Raw genomic sequence first — 18,483 nt, 5'->3', positions numbered from 1 at the left:
CACACACACACACACACACACACACACACACACACACACACATAGGATGTAATCGTTATGTTGGCCCAGACGATTATTTCGTAAATATATGAGGTATCAAAAACATTTATACTTATATCGAAAGTACGTTATACAATAAGTAAAGTGACATCAATAACTTTTTAAATAAAATATTTTTTTTTAATATTACTTTTTTTTACTACATTTTTTCTTTTTTTTTAGTTAATTGCTCCCATACATATGACATTCGTAGAGGTGTTATAACAAGGTAAAACGTATTTCAACTAACTAGTGACCATACTGACCATTAGAAACTATTAAACTTGAATAAAATTACATAAAATGACCTAAAGAAATCACACACAATCAAACACAGTAAAAGATCGCCATTATGCATATGCCAATATTTGGCTAAGCTACAGTATTATTTTGTGACGAAACAGCACTGAAGTAAATAAATAGCTCAGCCTACTGGGGATGAGCATCCGGAAGGACATGAGCAACAAAGAGTATATCGAGAGCGTCATCTGTACCGCGTCGCGCAAGCTTGGCATCCTGAACAAGGTGCACCGATTTTTTACTCCAGAGCTGCGATACCTGTTGTATAAAGCTCAGGTCCGAAGCAGCATGGAGTACTGTACGCACCTTTGGGACGGCTCTGCCAAGTACTTAAAAAAACACAGGTTTACTACTACTACTTTAAAAAAATATACTATTCGAAATTCGAATAGTTGTGTAAAGCCAAAAGTGCAAAACTTTCAGTGACGCCCGTTTAATAAAGTCATAATATGTCAAAAGTGCTTTTGTCACAATAATTAAAACAAACACTATTATAACAAAACCTCATATCACACAATACAATCATACTTTCTAAAAACTCTTTAACATCATATAGGCATTTTTCTATAAGGAACTCTTATAAAATATTACCTCGTTTTCTATATTTTTTATATCTGTTGGTATCTTATTATACATTTTTATTGACACATACGGTATGTGTCTGAACTAAGTGTAATGTGGTTGAAGGTAAAGCCAAATTATTTCTTAAGCTACATGTTTGAAAGTCTACAGTTCGACGACATAAATGTTCAATTTTCGTACTAGTCTACATATTTCGAACAAATACGTAAATGGAAGCAAGAGTGAAAATCTTGTATTTAGTGAAATCTACAACTTTCCTTATCTGTAATATTCACCAATATACGAATACATCGTATTTGTAACAAACAATTTTTTTTTTATTGTGACGGCAAAATGACTGCACCGCGCCTGATGGAAAGTGCGAATACAGTCCAGAGATGAGAGTAACGGATGGAAAACACAAATATTTTCACTCCGTCTGTAACGACTCCGCATGCTCAGTTACATGAGGATCGTTGACAACACGGAAGGCGTAGCGCTGTCCAATTATCGAGAAAAGATGTTAGAGCATTCATTTTCTATGATTTTAAAAGTGCTCTATCTCCTCAAGATTGTGCCGCTCGAAGTCAAAAGGCTTTTTGAAGACAAGTACCTCATTTATGTACTGTGAGGCAATGTAGTATGCGGAATTTGAACGTTGAAAGTTGTGGCCTCTGTGAAATGGCTTATTGAAGACAAGCGTCGTACCACCTATGAAACAATTCGAGGACATATGGGGATCGGCATGAGTCAGATTCAAAAAAGATCAGATCCAAAAAGAATTTAAACTGAACTGATCTGACGCCAGAACAAAACCAAACTCGGGTTGAATGGTGCTCAAAGATGTTGCAAAGTACGATCACGGTAATTCTTTTATTTATAATTTCAAGTGACGGGACGAACCCAATCGTGCGCCTGATGGTAAACTTCACGTCTGTCCATAACAGGTCCACTGCGCCCGTCACCCTGAGACATAAGTTGACAAGTCCCATGTGCCTGTAATTTCACCAGCACCCTTACCCTTCAAAACCGGAACACAGTAATGCTGACATTACTACTTGGCAGCAGAAATAGGTAAAGTGGTAGTACTACCCTGGATGAACGCTTTCACAAGGAGCTCTACTGCTACTAAATTCGAATGCTGTTTATAATATCGTCACGGGAGACGAAACGCGGATTTATTGTTTTGAACTAGAAAAAAAAACAACAGACGCGAGAACAGCCCGACAAAATTGTAGCAGGCAGGAGTAAAAAAATATTGCGTGCTTTTTTCTCTGGCGCAGGTCCCGTTTGCACAATCCCACTTGAGGATGGACAAAGGTATGTAAATGCTGAGTTGTAGTACACCACTATTTGTTTACCCGCTATCCAAGAAAATATTCGAGAGAGACGCCCGAGAGGCCGCATCCCTTGCACCTCATCAACCCTCCGCACACAGCATTCAAAACAAAAAGTCTCCGGAAAAGTAGAATTCGTAACCCATCTTGCACATAGTCAGGACTTTGCAACCTGTGTTTTTTTATTTTCCCTAAAATTAAGGATTTGATGAGAAGATTCGAGGATTTACTTTTCCAACTCAGAAGAAACAGTGATGCTTTCAATCAGCACATGGAAAACAAATGTATGACATGCCGTGAAAAAAATAGATTTCTCACAAATGGCGCTTTAGTAAAAAAATGTCGTTAAAAACCAAAAACAAAGATGTATAACAAGCACATAGAAAAATTCGTTAAGTCCGCTGGTTCATTCCGTGGCTTAGTTGGCATAGCATCTGGCACGGTTTGCTAGAAGTTGTTGGTTCGAATCCAGCCGGATCGAAGGAATTTCTAAGTTCGATCTTTATATTAATAGCATTAATAGTTAAGGTTAATATAATTGGTTCTAGCTTTTATTATACCTACTTGTATAAGAAGAAATGGCTTGTTAGTAGGTTTTCGTGACTGTACAAATTTTTTGGATAGCTAGTTTAATTTATAAACACCCTCACAGTTACTAAGCAGTGTTTTTTTTTTTGAGATTGAATTTTGAGAGTCAATTTCCGTTCCGATATTTTGCAACATTTTTACTTTAATAAATGAATTGAAACGAAATGGGTATTTATAAGGTCGTCGGCAATTTTAATTAAGTAGAATTAATTGAAGAATTATATTTTGAATATAAAATTTAGTTAATTTTAATACAAAGTTATTGAAAGTGATTAAATATTTATGAAATAATTTGTATAAAGAATGCACGCTATTTTTGCAAATAAATAAGTTATTACATTACAATGAATATTTGAATCTTGTAATAATTTTCGATACTACCAAAAGTATTAGCAATGTTGATTTAAGATAAGGGTAGATCACAATAGATCAGTTGATGGTCGCAGTGATGAGGGGCTGCATAGGCCCCGAATCCACCCAACTAAGGGTATAAATTGGTACGATGACCCGGGCCTAAAAATGTATGTTGCTTTAAAGCAACAAATTTGCATTTTTAAAAAGTGACTATGTATATCGCAAGCACGTGATAAAAGTCTGTACCACTGTGAAAAGAGAATCTTGACGTCCGATATCAAAAGACGGCTTCCTGTTCATTTCTGCGCCACTTGGTTACTTGAACGGCGCCCAGATATTCATTAACGTCGCCGCTTAACACGTCTCCAGACTAAGTGTAAAAAACGTTGAAAATGAGAACAAAGGTTGATTTATGTACCTACTGTTTTTTTAAAACCTGAAAATTATACAGCACTCCGTTTTCACGTCGATCAAAAAACTGCCAGACGTCGCCGCCGCCGCACTCAAAATTTTACGATCGGCGCACATGTCTACTCCAGACATATATGCATAATAGAATATATTACGTACGAATATTATGCCATATTATATGAATAACATACGAAGTGTTAGTAGTAGGTTCGTGGTGTAGTAAATAAATAAACCCTGAGTACTTACCAGAATTCATAGAGTAAGTGAATTAGAGAAGTATGAAACAGGGTGACCATGAGTTTTGTATTCTTTAAAACATTTGAAAGATTCTTGTCTCCAAATTTATTTATTGTAATGTTTTGGATGTGTTAAGGTTGATAAGGTGAAATTCACACGACTACCTCCGTACCATTTGGACTTGTAGTTGGTAATTGAGTAATTCGGAGTGTAGGGAGAGAAGCCCCAGGGCTTCTAGGCTACCAGTAGCCTAATGACCTTAGAGCCTCTCTAGCAAAGGGCTCGCACCTCTGAGTTTCTCGGAATTCATGTGCGAAATTTAATTTCAAATATACCATGAGCATTTCGGTGAAGTAAAATATCGTGATGAAATCTGCACGTCAAAGAAGGTTCACAACCCTCGAAAAACGTGTGAACTCCCCAACTCGCGTTAAGCCAGTGTGGCGGACTAGCCTAAACCGTCGTCTGAGATGAGACATGTGCCCAGCAGTGGAACGTATCAATTTTATAAAAAAATATATATTTTATTTTTTATTTCATTTATTTTAAATGTACACAAACGGAATGTACTCAATCAACACGATAGATACAGTTTAATACATTAATAGACGACCACATTTCGGAAACAGTGTACACATCACGATAGTATTTGTTTTAGTAACAAGTTAGTGTAAAATTGCATTCTATAATTTAAAACGAAAGAAACAAAAATGTAAAAAATAAATAAATAAAAGTTTTACAGCGATTTGTTTCAATAGTTAAATAAAAATTATAACAATATAAAATAACTCAAAATCATAGTCAATGCACAAAATGATTAAAAACTAAAACTCAAGCGATGTATGCGATTGCGTCTTATATAAATTAATTTTCGAATTAAACACATCCCTATGAGCGTTACATTGCTTAAATTTATCATTCAATTACATCATAAATGGACTGTTATGGGAGAGTTCACTGCTTCTAACTTTAGTGTAAAGAAACTGACTATTGTACAGCAATAATCAATGTATTGAAAAATTAATTTTCAATACATAAATAACAACGATTGGGTGTAGTCACTGCAGAGGTGGGAACCGCATATGCGAGATTGTTCGACATATTGGAATATTAAACTTTGCAAAGATTAGTAAAAATCGATAAACAAGTAACCTTAATTATTTATTTTATTAATATTTCCATTGAATATTATAAACATAAACTAATTAGCTAAAGTTAGGACATCAAGGACGTGATATCTGAACAATATTCCATAAGTTTACCTTCAACTTAGAAGGTACAGTTATATACACAAGATACCTTACCCCCCAAGCCGACTTTGTAGACCTTTTGGTTCTAAGCCCAAAAATATGGAAAAAATTGTTAAACAAACATAACGTAAAATGTATTTTGGTATGGCTCCCTAGTCGTCTCGTTAGTGCATAACATTGTAATGAAGTTTTTAAGCCAATTTGATCTTTAATGTAGAGTACTTACTTAAATACAGGATACAAATTTCAAGCAGCTACAATAAAGACGTCGTGGCCTAGCGGTATAAGGATTGCTTTGCAAGTTGACGCAAGCATGGTTCGAGTCACATTAAAAATAAAATATTATTTAGCTAGGACTATATAATATTGCTTTTTTTTGGTTTTAATCTCTGGATAGTTGTAAGGATTGTCTAAGAATGTTAGATTCTGAAAATGAACTGCCTCCCAGAAACAATTGGTGATTGAAATAAAAGTAACCTTCTTGAGTAATTCAACAAATATTTTAATAATTATTAATTCAAATATCGAACACTCAAAAAAAGATTCCTTCGATCCGGCCAGTTTCGAACCGACGTCTTACAAAATACAAAGATGTGATAACAAGCACATAGAAAAATTCGTGAGGTCCGCTGGTTCGTTCCGTGGCTTAGTTGGTATAGCGTCTGGTACGGTATGCTAGAAGACGTCGGTTCGAAACCGACCGGATCGAAGGATTTTTTTCTGAGTGTTCGATGTTTGTATTAATAAATATAACAAACTAGTAAGTAATTTCACAAAAAATAATTGATTCATTAAAACTTTGAAATATTTTTCTAAATTTTAATTACTAAACATATTTAAAATACTTACAGCCTATATCAGTAACTACTGTAGTTTAACCGACTTCAAAAAGAGGAGGAAGTTTTCAATTCGTCTGTATGTTGTTTTTGTATGTATGTTACGGGATAACTCCGCTATTTGTGAACCACTTTCGATCATTCTTTTTTTGTTGGAAAGAAGATACCTCAGATGTGGTCCCATTTAAATTTCAAGAAAATGTTCCACCTCTAAGGGTGGCAAACTAGGGGATGAATGACTTTTGAGGTCGGTTTTTTTTAACCGGAGGTTAGGTTAGGTTATTTAAACTCACAACATAATTTTCACAATAGTATCTATATTGACCAAACGTTCGAAAAAGTAGATATAGTTAGTGTCAATACATTCTTCATGAAAAGTAAAAAAACCGGTTTGGTTAAAATTCTTAAACAATCATTTAATTAATGGAATACCTCACGCATTCATATTTAATGATTTCAACTTGATATCTCACTACTTTTTCCAATAATATTCATTTGTATAGCATGTTTAAATCTTATTTGAAACTTACTGACTTATAACTATAATGTAATCTATTATTAAAAACTACAGAATTACCACTTCAATATCGCAAAATAAAGCCTTCAGAATCGATCACTTGCTGTAAACGGCCTTTCATGCCTGTGACCATCGACCAGCGTAAATCTCCACCACGCGTTGAGTCTCACATGGACACCACAAGATCGACCAGCGTAAATCTCCACCACGCATTGAGTCTCACATGGACACCACAAGGTCCTTGTTTCATAAAGTTGAGCAGTTGATTTTGTAGTGGCAAAGGGCAATCTAGGTGACGACTAGATGCAGAAGTAAACATTACCGGTGCTGGCCCCGGCTGATTACGTTGCACATTTCCAGTCGCTCTGTCGCGATTGAACCACAGCTTGACAGTGTTTCTCTGTAAACAAGCAATTTATAATACTGTATACATCTACATAATTGTAGTTTCGAATTTTACCTTGTGCTAGATTTTTTTTTAAATTTTAATGATTCGTTAGACATGTTTTATAACACCCGTGGGATAATGAAGGGTAGGGTGATTCTTTTGCAAATTGAAGCCAGCTGCAGCACTGTGAAAAATATAATGAGTCTACTTACCGCTATATGAAGTCGCCTTGCAATTTCTTTGATTGGCACATCTTGTTCATACAGAACAATAATTTCTAATTTTAATGATTCCGTTAAGTGCGGCATTTAAACTCAATAGATAAATGGGAACGAAACATGGAACAATGCGTAATCGCAGAAGACACGATCGTATGCAAACTGCAGAGCGATTTCGGGATTTGTTAATCTATCCATACCCACCATACACTTTATTAATAATATCTACCTACCCACCTTCAACAATTTCTAGTGAGCAAATATTGTGATTTGTCAACGTTAACATTAAAAAGTGAAACAATGCCGTTAAAAATATAACGTTAAAACAAAACAGTGCTCGTGGAATCGAACCACGCGTATTGTAGCTGGCAGTACATGCAACAAGCCGCTCGACCATTTTACTTAGATGTTAAACGACGAAATGTAGGATTGGTTTTAAAAATATGTTGATCATCTTCAAGCAACACTCCACTGTATTGCTTATACAATAAATTTGAAATTCTTTAATTTTTTCTTTGTTCAATACGTAAGATGGCTCTCAGAACCAAAAGGTCGGTTTGGGCATGTTAGGGGGTCAGGTATCTCATATATATGACTGTACCGTTATTACTATCTACGTCCACCTTCTACAGTTGGTTTTCACTAGTATTTTACATGATTTTCATTTCCAGGACATCAAATTCATGCTGCTCCCGTGGGTGGTGGCAATGGGACTAGAAACATTAGTGGAAATTGTCAATCTCGTCTACCTGTTTTACTTACAGACGGTAAGTGAATCTTTTTAGATTACTTATTTAAGTACCAACATTTTCCCCTTTATCATCTTTTACTATCTTTGTTATTTAAATTAAATTCAATATTATACCAACAGAAAAAAGATGCGATAGTGCGCATCCTTAGTGCAATAATATACCTATGTAAAAATAAAACGTTTCAAGAGAGAGACTGTTTAATAAAACACGGAAGAAAAAAGCAATGGAAGTGCTATAAGCCTCAATTACTATCGGAACCGCTGTCGATTTTGAATAACTTTCGAATTTAATAATCGTTATGTGATATATAATACCACTGTCTAGTGTCGTAATGCGGGAACGGCCGGCCGCAGTGTAACTTATATTGTCTAATGTCTATGGTACATTATGTGCATACACTACATCACTCCCTTTCGATAAAATTAATAAAAAATTGACAATGTGTACTTATTGAAAGGGAGAGATGTAGTGTATGCACATAGTACCATAGACATTAGACACAACTTAGCTTATATAAGTTACACTGCGGCCGGCCGTTCCTGCGACGACACTAGACAGTGGTGCGAGCGGACGTATCGTACGTGTACGTGAAGTAAACACATGTTGTTTCATTGAGCTATCCCTATACTAAGTGGCGTAAACGCCAAACATAGCAGCTGTTCACCAATTTTAAAAAAATGAGCCAATCTCTGGACGTTACGCGACATTAAAAACGATTCTGGCGTACATCTTGGAAAAACTTTGTGCTTTTCTGTTTTCTATAATTTTGCCTCTTGTTTTAAATTAGGCTGAGTACTCCATGAGTATATTTACATGACTATAGTTCATAATTGTATTTTTGCTCTTCTCACAAAACTCATTTATATAATCTAGAAGAAAATATGAAAATACAAAAAAATAAAAATAACAAAATCGAACTCCAAGGTAAGAACTTTACTTTACACCCTTTTTTTAACCGACTTCAAAAAAGGAGGAGGTCCTCAATTCCTTTGTATGTTTTTTTTGCATGTATGTTACGCGATAACTGCGGCAATTGTGAACCGATTTCGATGATTCTTTTTTTTGGAAAAAGGGTACTTCAGTAGTGATCCTGGGAGAAGTGGTTTTTACGAAGCAATAATGGTGTAAAAGGCTTATTGTTTTGTGTTGTCATCTATCAAGTCAATTGAGTCTTTATCTATAAATCAAATACTCGTTGCGACGAATTCAATGAACCTAAGCATTTTAGTTCTACTGTACTTAGCTGAGGAGTTTGTAGGTACTGAGATAGTCTGCAGACTTCTCGATTGAGCTCAGTACCTCTACCATAAGTTTACCATGACAGTTGTCGTTAGCGCCCGCGTAAATTACTTCACAATTTTGTATGGGAAATTATACAGCGCCCCTAGCGGGCACAAGGCCGGGATTTCTGGACGAGTATGAGTTGTATTAATACGAGTCAAGCAATCCCCGTTCCCACTGATGCTTATATAATGCTTTTCTCAAACAATGTGAGGAAATAATAAAAGACTAAAGAAAAGAAGATCTTTTATACGAAAAGAAAAAAAAAATGTTAATTATTATCAACAGTAATATTTGACGTGTTAGGACAGTTTTGCTGAAAGATAACGTTCTAGTCTGCTGAACTTCATGATTTGGTATCTTTCTTTGTTCATAGCCGACAACCAGTTTTCTACGGCTAATATTGCCTTTTGTTTTAAATTAGGCAGAGTATTATCTATTACTGTATTTTAGTTATCGCTCTTTTCGCTAGAATTAATTTTCACGACGAAAATACAAAAAACGACGAAACACAAAGCATATTTGTTTATTTTACCGCCTTTTTCTTTTTTTAAATAATTAGCGGTAAGAAGTATTTTAAACTCTCGCAATTGCAAACCCTGGGCAGTTGACTGTATATGAGATTTTCTTTTGTCTGTTTACATATGCTTTATATTTAAAAGTTCAGAACAGCGGACAGTAATGGATTTTCATACTTACTTTGCAGGCCTTGGCCGGAAATAAGTAGCACAGTCCATAAATGACAAACTTTATGTGTTCGTTTTTTGAACGTAAACATTTCCGAGCATGTTTGAGAAAAATATTCACATTATGACAGACATATTTACATATTCACATTATCTGGACGAGCAAGTCGTGCGCCTGGTGGAAAGCGACACGTCACTTTAAATCGCAAAAAACTGAGGGGCACTGGCACTGAGTCCGTCACCCTGCGACATAAGTTGACAAGTTCCATGTGCCTCTAATTTCACCAACATCCTTACCCATGAAAACCGGAACGCATTACTGCTTGGCGACAGAAATAGTTCAGGTGGCAGTACTACCCTGAACGAATTCTTTCACAAGGAGCTCTGCTACTACTACCGTTACATACTGACACACAGATCTAATAGGAACACAGACAATATCTAAAAAACTTATTACCACTCTCGGGTTACTTTTGTTGATTTGTATGGATATTCTCAACTACAGTCTGTTGTACAACATTACGAAATTAATACTTAGCTCAGACTATCATATTAATATCACCACAAGATTATTCGTGATTCGATCAGGGAGTGTGAATGCTGTACTGTCAAGAACCGTGTGTCAAAGTGTGGGCGTATTATCTACACTTATTTACTTATTTATTTATTTTACATGCACAAGCTAGCAACTATCAATACCAGGCTAACCTAATGCGACAGTGCTGCCAAAATTATCAAAATTCAATATTATGCTATTAAATTCTGTTATATTGAGTTATATCAAATTATATTATACCGTATATTACAATTATTATTATACACTCAATCACGGTCCCGGGGAATTCACTGGTAGATGGAGACACAGCAAAAGTCCTATAAAGTTTTAATTTGAACGCAAGGTGCGATTTGCTTCAAACTAGGGGTAGATATTTTCAATATAAAAGTAATAAGCACATGTTTCAGAGTTTTTAACAGTACCCCTAAATTGGGGTGAAATGCCATATTAAAGTTTGTTTTGGGAACTTTTTAATGCGCGATGCGATTTACTTCAAACTTGGTTTGGATACTTGAAATACAAAATAAATAAACACGCGTTTTTGAGTTCTTTCAAAACAACCCCTAAAAAGGTTTAGGTTAGGATATCGTAGTATTTTATAAAACTCTTTCTATAGAAGATCGTGTTCCTTACATTTGCAAACTTGAATATATTTCATTTGCGTTTTAGTACCTAATGTATTTAGAGGTCTTGAGTACCCTTAAAAAACGCAAACTTCTGTACTTTGGTTCTATAATACGTAATGATAAATACGACTTGCTCCAACTAATTATGCAAGGAAAAATATAGGGAAAACGACCACCTGGAAGGAGGCGTATTTCGTGGCAAGCATCTGCAGACATGGATCAACCTGAGCACAAGATCCTTGTTCCGTGCAGCTGTGTCTAAAATACAGATAGCCCTAATTATGGCCGACCTCCGGTAATATGCGCACTAAATCGTGGGCTACAGCTAGTTACTTCATAACATATTACGAACAAAGCTATTATATTGAACTCACACGGAGAACAGGGAAATATGTTAATCTTTCCGTCAACAACAAGTCTAAGTCGTCGAAGTCCTCAGTCCGATATGCTCTTGTCAGTGGTGCCCTATTCAGTAGGACCGTTCTTCCGCGAGGAATCGCCAGCATCTGATGCCACTTCACACCTTTAGGTTCTATACTATTATCAAAAATATTATAAATTGATAAGGACCACTTGAAAACGCTCCTAAATTGATAAGCAATAACGTGTCAACCAACATATCATAGTGTTGCGAAAATGAGATCTAAACACTTTTACGGTGTTTTTGATAGTTTGTCCTAAAATATACTTGTAAAATGAAAACTTTTACTGTTGTCACCTCAGGAATTATGAATTGTTGTGCTTACTACTCTAATTCCCCTACAACAACAAGCACAACAGCAAAAGTTTTCGTTTTACAATTAAATATCAAAAACAACAAAAAAGTCTTTTCACTTCTCATGCTCTAAAAGTACGTCATTACAGCCTTACGTAGCGGGAGTAAAGTGCATCATTTCATCCAAAGTACCTACCTAGTTTTTTAATTTACTTTGAGTGACCTGAACAAACTCAAATAGCCAGTACTTGCTCTACTTTGTGCCAAAAGGTAAATAAAAGTTCAATAAGTGAAACAATATAATTAGAACCAAAACAAGACTTACTAATAATCACGAAAACGAAAAAAGACAATTATAATTTAAAATTATAATAATTCATCAAATTAGATAAACCTACGGTTTCATAGACATCGCTGCGCTGCGAAAATTCAATAAAAATAATAGACGCTCATGATTGAATTTTAGTTCATGATTTTGGTGTAGAGCGTAAACGAATTAAATATTTTTCTTTTTTAAAAGTGTAGTGAAAAGTAAAGTTTTCACCTCAAGACTAAAAGCTAATATAAACCCTCGGAGTAATAGATACCCTCGCTAAAGCTGAAAATTGTATTATCAAACTTTAATATGTATGCCGATATGTATCTTATTACATCCTATCACGTGCTTTTAATTCAAATTCCATACTTTTCCATAATCTGTAATTCTGTCTCCCTAACCTTTTGATTGGCTAAATGGGAAGGTGCCATTTTCGCAAAACTATGACCTTGTTGGTTGACACGTTATTGTTTTTTTTCTATAACATCAAGCAGCATCCAATTATCAATTCGAGTTTCTAGACTCTAGAGTTTTTAGAAAATATATCCAGAAACCTCATCGCTTGTCGCAAACAACGGCACGTATAACAAAAATCCCCTTCACCATCAATATCCTTAATAAAAAAACTATACTTCAAACAAAAGTATCGGAAAAATAGCCTAACTCTGAGTGGCAATGTGACTGTTATGGACAGGCGTGTTGCTTACCATCAGACGCACGACTTGTTCGTCCCGTCACTTGATGTTATAAAAAAAAGCCTTAAAAAATAACAACCGATATACGGAAGCGTTCCACGTGCCAATGAAGAATACATTTCATCATTGCAACAGCAAAAAACATTACATTTTCGATTGCAAAATCTTTTTGTCAGTAACAAGCGACATGAAATTGAAAACCAATATTAAATTGAAACATTGTATCAATTGTCCGTATTATCACAAAGACAATAAATATTTTTCTACAAAAACATATCGAGAATGCTGAGCGTCACACAATACCTTGTTACCGAAACCTGTCGACCGTTATGTCTTTGTAGAAGCGTAATACTTTCTACAAAGGTGACACCGCAACAGTCGACTCCAAAATTCACTCTTTATAACACAGAGCATTTCAATCATTTATTTTTTAAAGGTTCACCAATTTTACTCATCACGAAAAATGCTGCAAAAAATTATCTCTACGACGATGTCGCTGTAAATGTAGTAATTGAACACGGAACAAAGGAAAACCATCATGATGATGACCATGACCGCTTTTCAAGAGAACTTCACAATTTACCCAATTAAAACTTTAAGAAGGCATCATAGTCTTGCATACAAAGGCGACACTGGCTTTTCTGAGCGACTTTGTAGAATTGCTTCTCAGATCCGACATCAAAATATTCGTTATTCATTTTGGGGACTACAATCGCAGGTGACAAACAAACGTATTTAGGTTGCCTACATTGTGGAAATGCGAAAACTTGTCATACCATTGAAGACTTTTCCGAAATTTCCCTGAACTAAGTCATCAGAAAACTAAAGATGTGTTCAACAAAGTAAACAGCAAACAACTCGCCAAGAAGACGATGGCTCTGCCGAACTTATTCCCTATTAAAACCTAATGTCAAGAAGAAAGTTGTATAACGAAAACATTGAAAGATAGATGATGAAATTAATGAACATATTGCCGTAATAGGCAATAGTTTATTATGCCGAATTATACTTAAAATGTACAATACAAAAATACTATAATAATAAATATCCCTTGCTACAACATTTGTTGTTACATCGTGTGAACGGCACCCATGCAAACAAACAATCAAATTGCTCTATATACAAACGTAACCGCGGAAAAAACAAATCCATAGAGCGAGTTCAACTACCTGAATTCAGCTTCTTCTTTTCAATTCAGTAGCCTCTAAAAATAAAGACAAATTGCTCTCAACGATGATGACAGGAAGTCTCCTTTGATCATCCCCTACAGCAGCTAACCAATGAACTTGGTAATTGATCAAGCTCATGGAGACAGTTTCGATGGGCGATAGAATTTACTCGTTCCTCGCCTCAGGGATAGGCGTTAGCACGGTGAATACCGATATGTGTAAATTTACATAATTGCGTGACATCCAGGAAACACTATTACCTAAAGGGCAAACACATTTTTTTTGAAAATTAACCATGCATGCTTTTTCACAACACAGGTGTCGACTTCACATTTATATTGCCCAATTAATACCTAGACGAGACTAACTCCACTCTTGGTCTCGCGTCAGTACACCTGGTATTGGTATTGGACACTCGAGATCAAGATCAAGACTGATCTTGATCTTCATCTCGATTTTGCTGCAAGAGTCTCGTAGCCTTACAGAAATTAACAATGGGGGTTAGGTCAGATTTTAAGACAACACAACAAAGTTGTCACATTTTGAGTAGATATTGCCCTGGGTATGATAAAGGCTAACTAAATGACGAAAAATTACAATATTTTTGAAAAAAATTACTATTTTATGGTTAGTTATGATTTTAGAAATATACCATATGCTCGCATTATAAGATTATTAAATAATACTAATTACGGAGGTAGCGTACATAGGTATAGGCATGGTATGGGTAATAGATTGACCCGCTCGAGGAGGCGCCACATCGCGTTCACCGGCTCTTTTGTTAGATTTTCGGTTTTCGGTGTATGTTCTTGTTGATAATTCACTAACTTCGTTACTGCTATGTCTTGGTACTTGGTACTTGGTGCAACGGGCTGGTGTCCGCAACTCGACGTCAAGGTGCCTATTTTGCGTGTGGGTTACTGCTATTTCTTTTTGATACACTTTTATCATGGGTACACATTATTTGGTATGCGTAAATAACTTCCTGCTTCAAAATATAATCATCGATGCAATAGTTTTTCGTTTTACAATAACCAACCAAGTCTATTGGAACACTTGATATAATAATAATAATAATTCGTTTATTTACTTAAAACATGGTACATACAACAGAATATAACAAGAGACAGTGCCAGTGCAAACAATTTTGGCGTATATTAAATAGCATGCAAGTGTCTAGTTACACAATGTCAATTAGTGATACTTAATGTAAACTCAGAGACTTTTCTGTAATCTTTTATATTTAAAAATAACTCCACATTGATTTCATACAAAATAATTATTTTGACAATATAGAAACTCTTAACGTAGGTAATAACAATCTTTTAATTTTGTACTTAATAATATACTCAACGCCAAACTGATCGACTGAATTTTTAATATAATTGAGACAAAGCATGATGATAAAATGAGATGGCAATAACTGCAGGCAGAATACGAGTATATGGCATCACTCGTAACTGAATCTGAAGATAAACGACATAGTCGTCCTACATGACGTCAAACGTCTAATTTACCTATTTGATGATAGTACTCAGATTTGAAAATGTTAAATACTCAGGCGGAAACTCAACTCATACGCGTCTCGTGACCTTATAAAAGGTGTAAATACATACTTTATTCCGAGTGCTTAACAACCATTTGACTGAATCATATCAAAGGGTTTGACGACCTCCGTAGTCGAGGCGATTGCACACCGGCTTTCATGATGTCGCGTAAAGCTCTATACTATCTACTGAAAAGAATACAATCCTAATACAACAAACAATAAAAGCTCCACAATCAGTCTGTATTACCAAGCAGGGATGTCAAATGTCTGAAATGACAAGAATTTCTGTTTAACAGCTATCATCGCTAACAGCATTATGATGAATCTAAAAAGCATTAAAATTGCCCTTTTACAACAGTTTCAAATCTATTATAGCTCGTTCAACTTCTCATATGAATGTCCCGGAACAACTTTCCTATGACCTAAACATAACGCTAGGACAGTTATTAGCAACACGCCATCTCAATTACTAAAGATCTACAATTGGCTGGAAATCATAATTAAATTGACCTGATTTCATTTGTCACAGTTAAATGGACCTGATTTCATCAATTAGTAATTTAAAGTTAGTTAAAGTAATTTCCCCATCCACATCCCACAAATATGTAAAAAACATGATCCGCTAACAAGTATAGCAAATCATATGACAATAAACAATATAAAATATTTATGAGGGCACATAATCTTCAAAATTGCAATCCTTTCGACGCGGGTGCTCTTCTGTGTCCTTTATGAAAATTAGTTTACCTAATGAAATGTGATGACAATTGCTGCGCAAGGGATAATGGTGTAAAGTAATGCTTAATTTTCCGTTGCGGTCAATTTATATTGCATTATTATGCAATGCCTCATAAGACTCAAGTTAAAACCGAATAACTTAATGGACCTGATGTTATGACTTTGGGTGGTGGCTGAATCATGAAGATTGAAGCTTGTGCAATATACTTCCATAAGACAGAAAGCAATGATTGCAACCTTGAAGTAATGACTCAACTTCCTAAGACCTAGCAAATTACAATGTACATTAAAATGTCCTAAATATAAATACATTCCCAAGCAAGTATGCCCTCAGTTTTATATGAGCTATATGTTTTTCGAGATACCCTACGGTCATTCAGATATAATATATAGCGCTGAATTTAAATGCAATGTTTTCATTATTATGGACACTAGGCGTTTACGTGATCATAGGAATAAAATTGTCTGGGTCTGAACCACTTCACATATTATGTACATTTTGATGTATTGAGGCCTTAGGAGGTTAAAAGTAGAAATATCTCTACAAAAGAACCCTCTAATAGAGTGCTAAAGTTGGCCAAGTGCACAGTCTAGCCAATTAGCCAATATTCAAACTCCTTTTCGAAGGTAACAATGAGACAAGCATGTTCTTTGGGGTAGCTGGCAGATACCAAGAGTTCTTATGGAACACGTTTGCAGAGCGACTCGTCCTAACGCCTTTATTAGAATGAAAACTACCGTACTTCGATACCGAGGCGTTTAGACGTCCAGGCGTCCTGTACTTTTGACTTCGCTCAAGTTCACGTTCGCTCAACGGCACCCAAAACAAGGTCTAATGACACTACCAAAGAGGTTCAGACAGAAAGGCTGGGAGAGATCAGATCAAATTGATTCTGATTTTTAGAGGTGTGAGCAGCGTGTTACATAGGTAAATTTAGACACGGTTAGGCAGAAAAGTATAAAAAATACAGAGTTAATCTGGGAAAGAACGTTGGGTAAAATGGACTATCTGGCCATTTATAAATGCCGAGATCGAGCCATCGAGCTGTTCTCGAAGGAAGCAAACCGAGTTTCCTGTGAAAATGTTGATATAATTTCCGCTTTCGGGTTACTATCCACGGAACTAAGCTATAAATGCGAGCTCGCATTTGAAAAAATTACGGTCGAAGTTGACAAAACACATTGTAGCCCAATATCTCGTGCAGGATTCCCGTAATGGACGACAGACTTTTGGTTGAAAGGTAAACTTACATAAAGAGAGAAATTTGACTAATATGCATTAACTGAAGTCCTCGGTGGCGTTGACAATATTTCTGGTAGATCTTTATGGTGTTGCGGCGAGACTCCAAGAAGGTCACCGGCGTAGCTCTTTTTCAGTGTCACTGTTGCGCTGAAGGTTTCGTTCGCATTTGTCGTTGGTAGCGGTCTGTTGTTAGTGGAGAATCAGACAGGCAAAGTGTTATTAGAAAATTTGGGGAGTCCAGGACTACAACATAGTCTGAGGAAAGAAGTTGAGTTTCTTCTTTTCTATCACCCCGTCGTTTTATTTTTAACGGTTTCCCGTAACTTCGTAGGGTTCAAATTTTTACATACATTACTTATGTACTACTAAAATACAAAAGAAAAATATAAATAATAACGTTTGCCCGCGATTTCGATCACGCAAATGTGAGTACCTAAAAAATTATACATTCTACGCTATTGTACATTGTATTGACAGTCATACTATGCCTACTATGTACGTGTACGTGTGCACACAAAGTGCTGCGAATGTCACTCTTTTTTAATCATCTTTCAGTATGGGCGCACTAAAGCATACTGACCAGTCGGAGGCAGCCTTTACTTTTGAAAGCTCTTTATATTGCACTGCCTTCAGGAGATATGGCCAATAAACTACTTTCAAGTCTGCAAATATAACGATTACGACTTTAGGTAAATAAGGTTTTATCAAAATATTGTTAGTCAAATCAAATCAAATCAAAATCAAAATAGTGTAGTGTATTTGTATTTTGATATCCTAACTAATCCTTATCCAAGGGCTGTTTTGAAAAACCCTGAAACACGTGTTTTATTTTGTATTAGGGGTTAAAGTATGAAATTGCCGTTTTATTGCAATAGGTTCTTTGAATGTTCATAGAATCTTCATGGTTTGAGGTTTTCGAATGAAACTTTTTTCAAATGGTTTCCGTGGTTTTTTTTTTAAATTTGAAACATTTGAATATCGACTTTCAATTGTTTTTGTTATTCAATTTAGACAAGAAAGATGGATACTGCGAAAATTCGAGTGATTTTTGAATACGAGTTCCGACGCGGAACTAACGCGGCAGAAACAGCCCGCAATATCAATGCTGCGTTTGGAGAGGG

At 35.6% G+C, this 18,483-nt stretch overlaps 1 protein-coding gene across 1 annotated transcript in view; it reads left to right on the top strand.

The window, feature by feature from the left end:
* The window catches only part of LOC113228351, a 115,001-nt gene that overhangs the window by 29,644 nt on the left and 66,874 nt on the right, over nt 1-18,483 (top strand). Inside the window, exon 4 of the mRNA XM_026461620.1 lies at nt 7,708-7,803. Within this exon, the coding sequence (XP_026317405.1) occupies nt 7,708-7,803 (96 nt within the window). The remainder of the gene's footprint in view (nt 1-7,707; nt 7,804-18,483) is intronic.

The sequence above is a fragment of the Hyposmocoma kahamanoa genome, unplaced genomic scaffold (genome assembly GCF_003589595.1).
Source record: "Hyposmocoma kahamanoa isolate Upper Pololo Valley unplaced genomic scaffold, ASM358959v1 100021, whole genome shotgun sequence".
NCBI classification, from domain to species: Eukaryota; Metazoa; Arthropoda; class Insecta; order Lepidoptera; family Cosmopterigidae; genus Hyposmocoma; species Hyposmocoma kahamanoa.
This window is presented reverse-complemented; position numbering and strand designations above follow the sequence as displayed.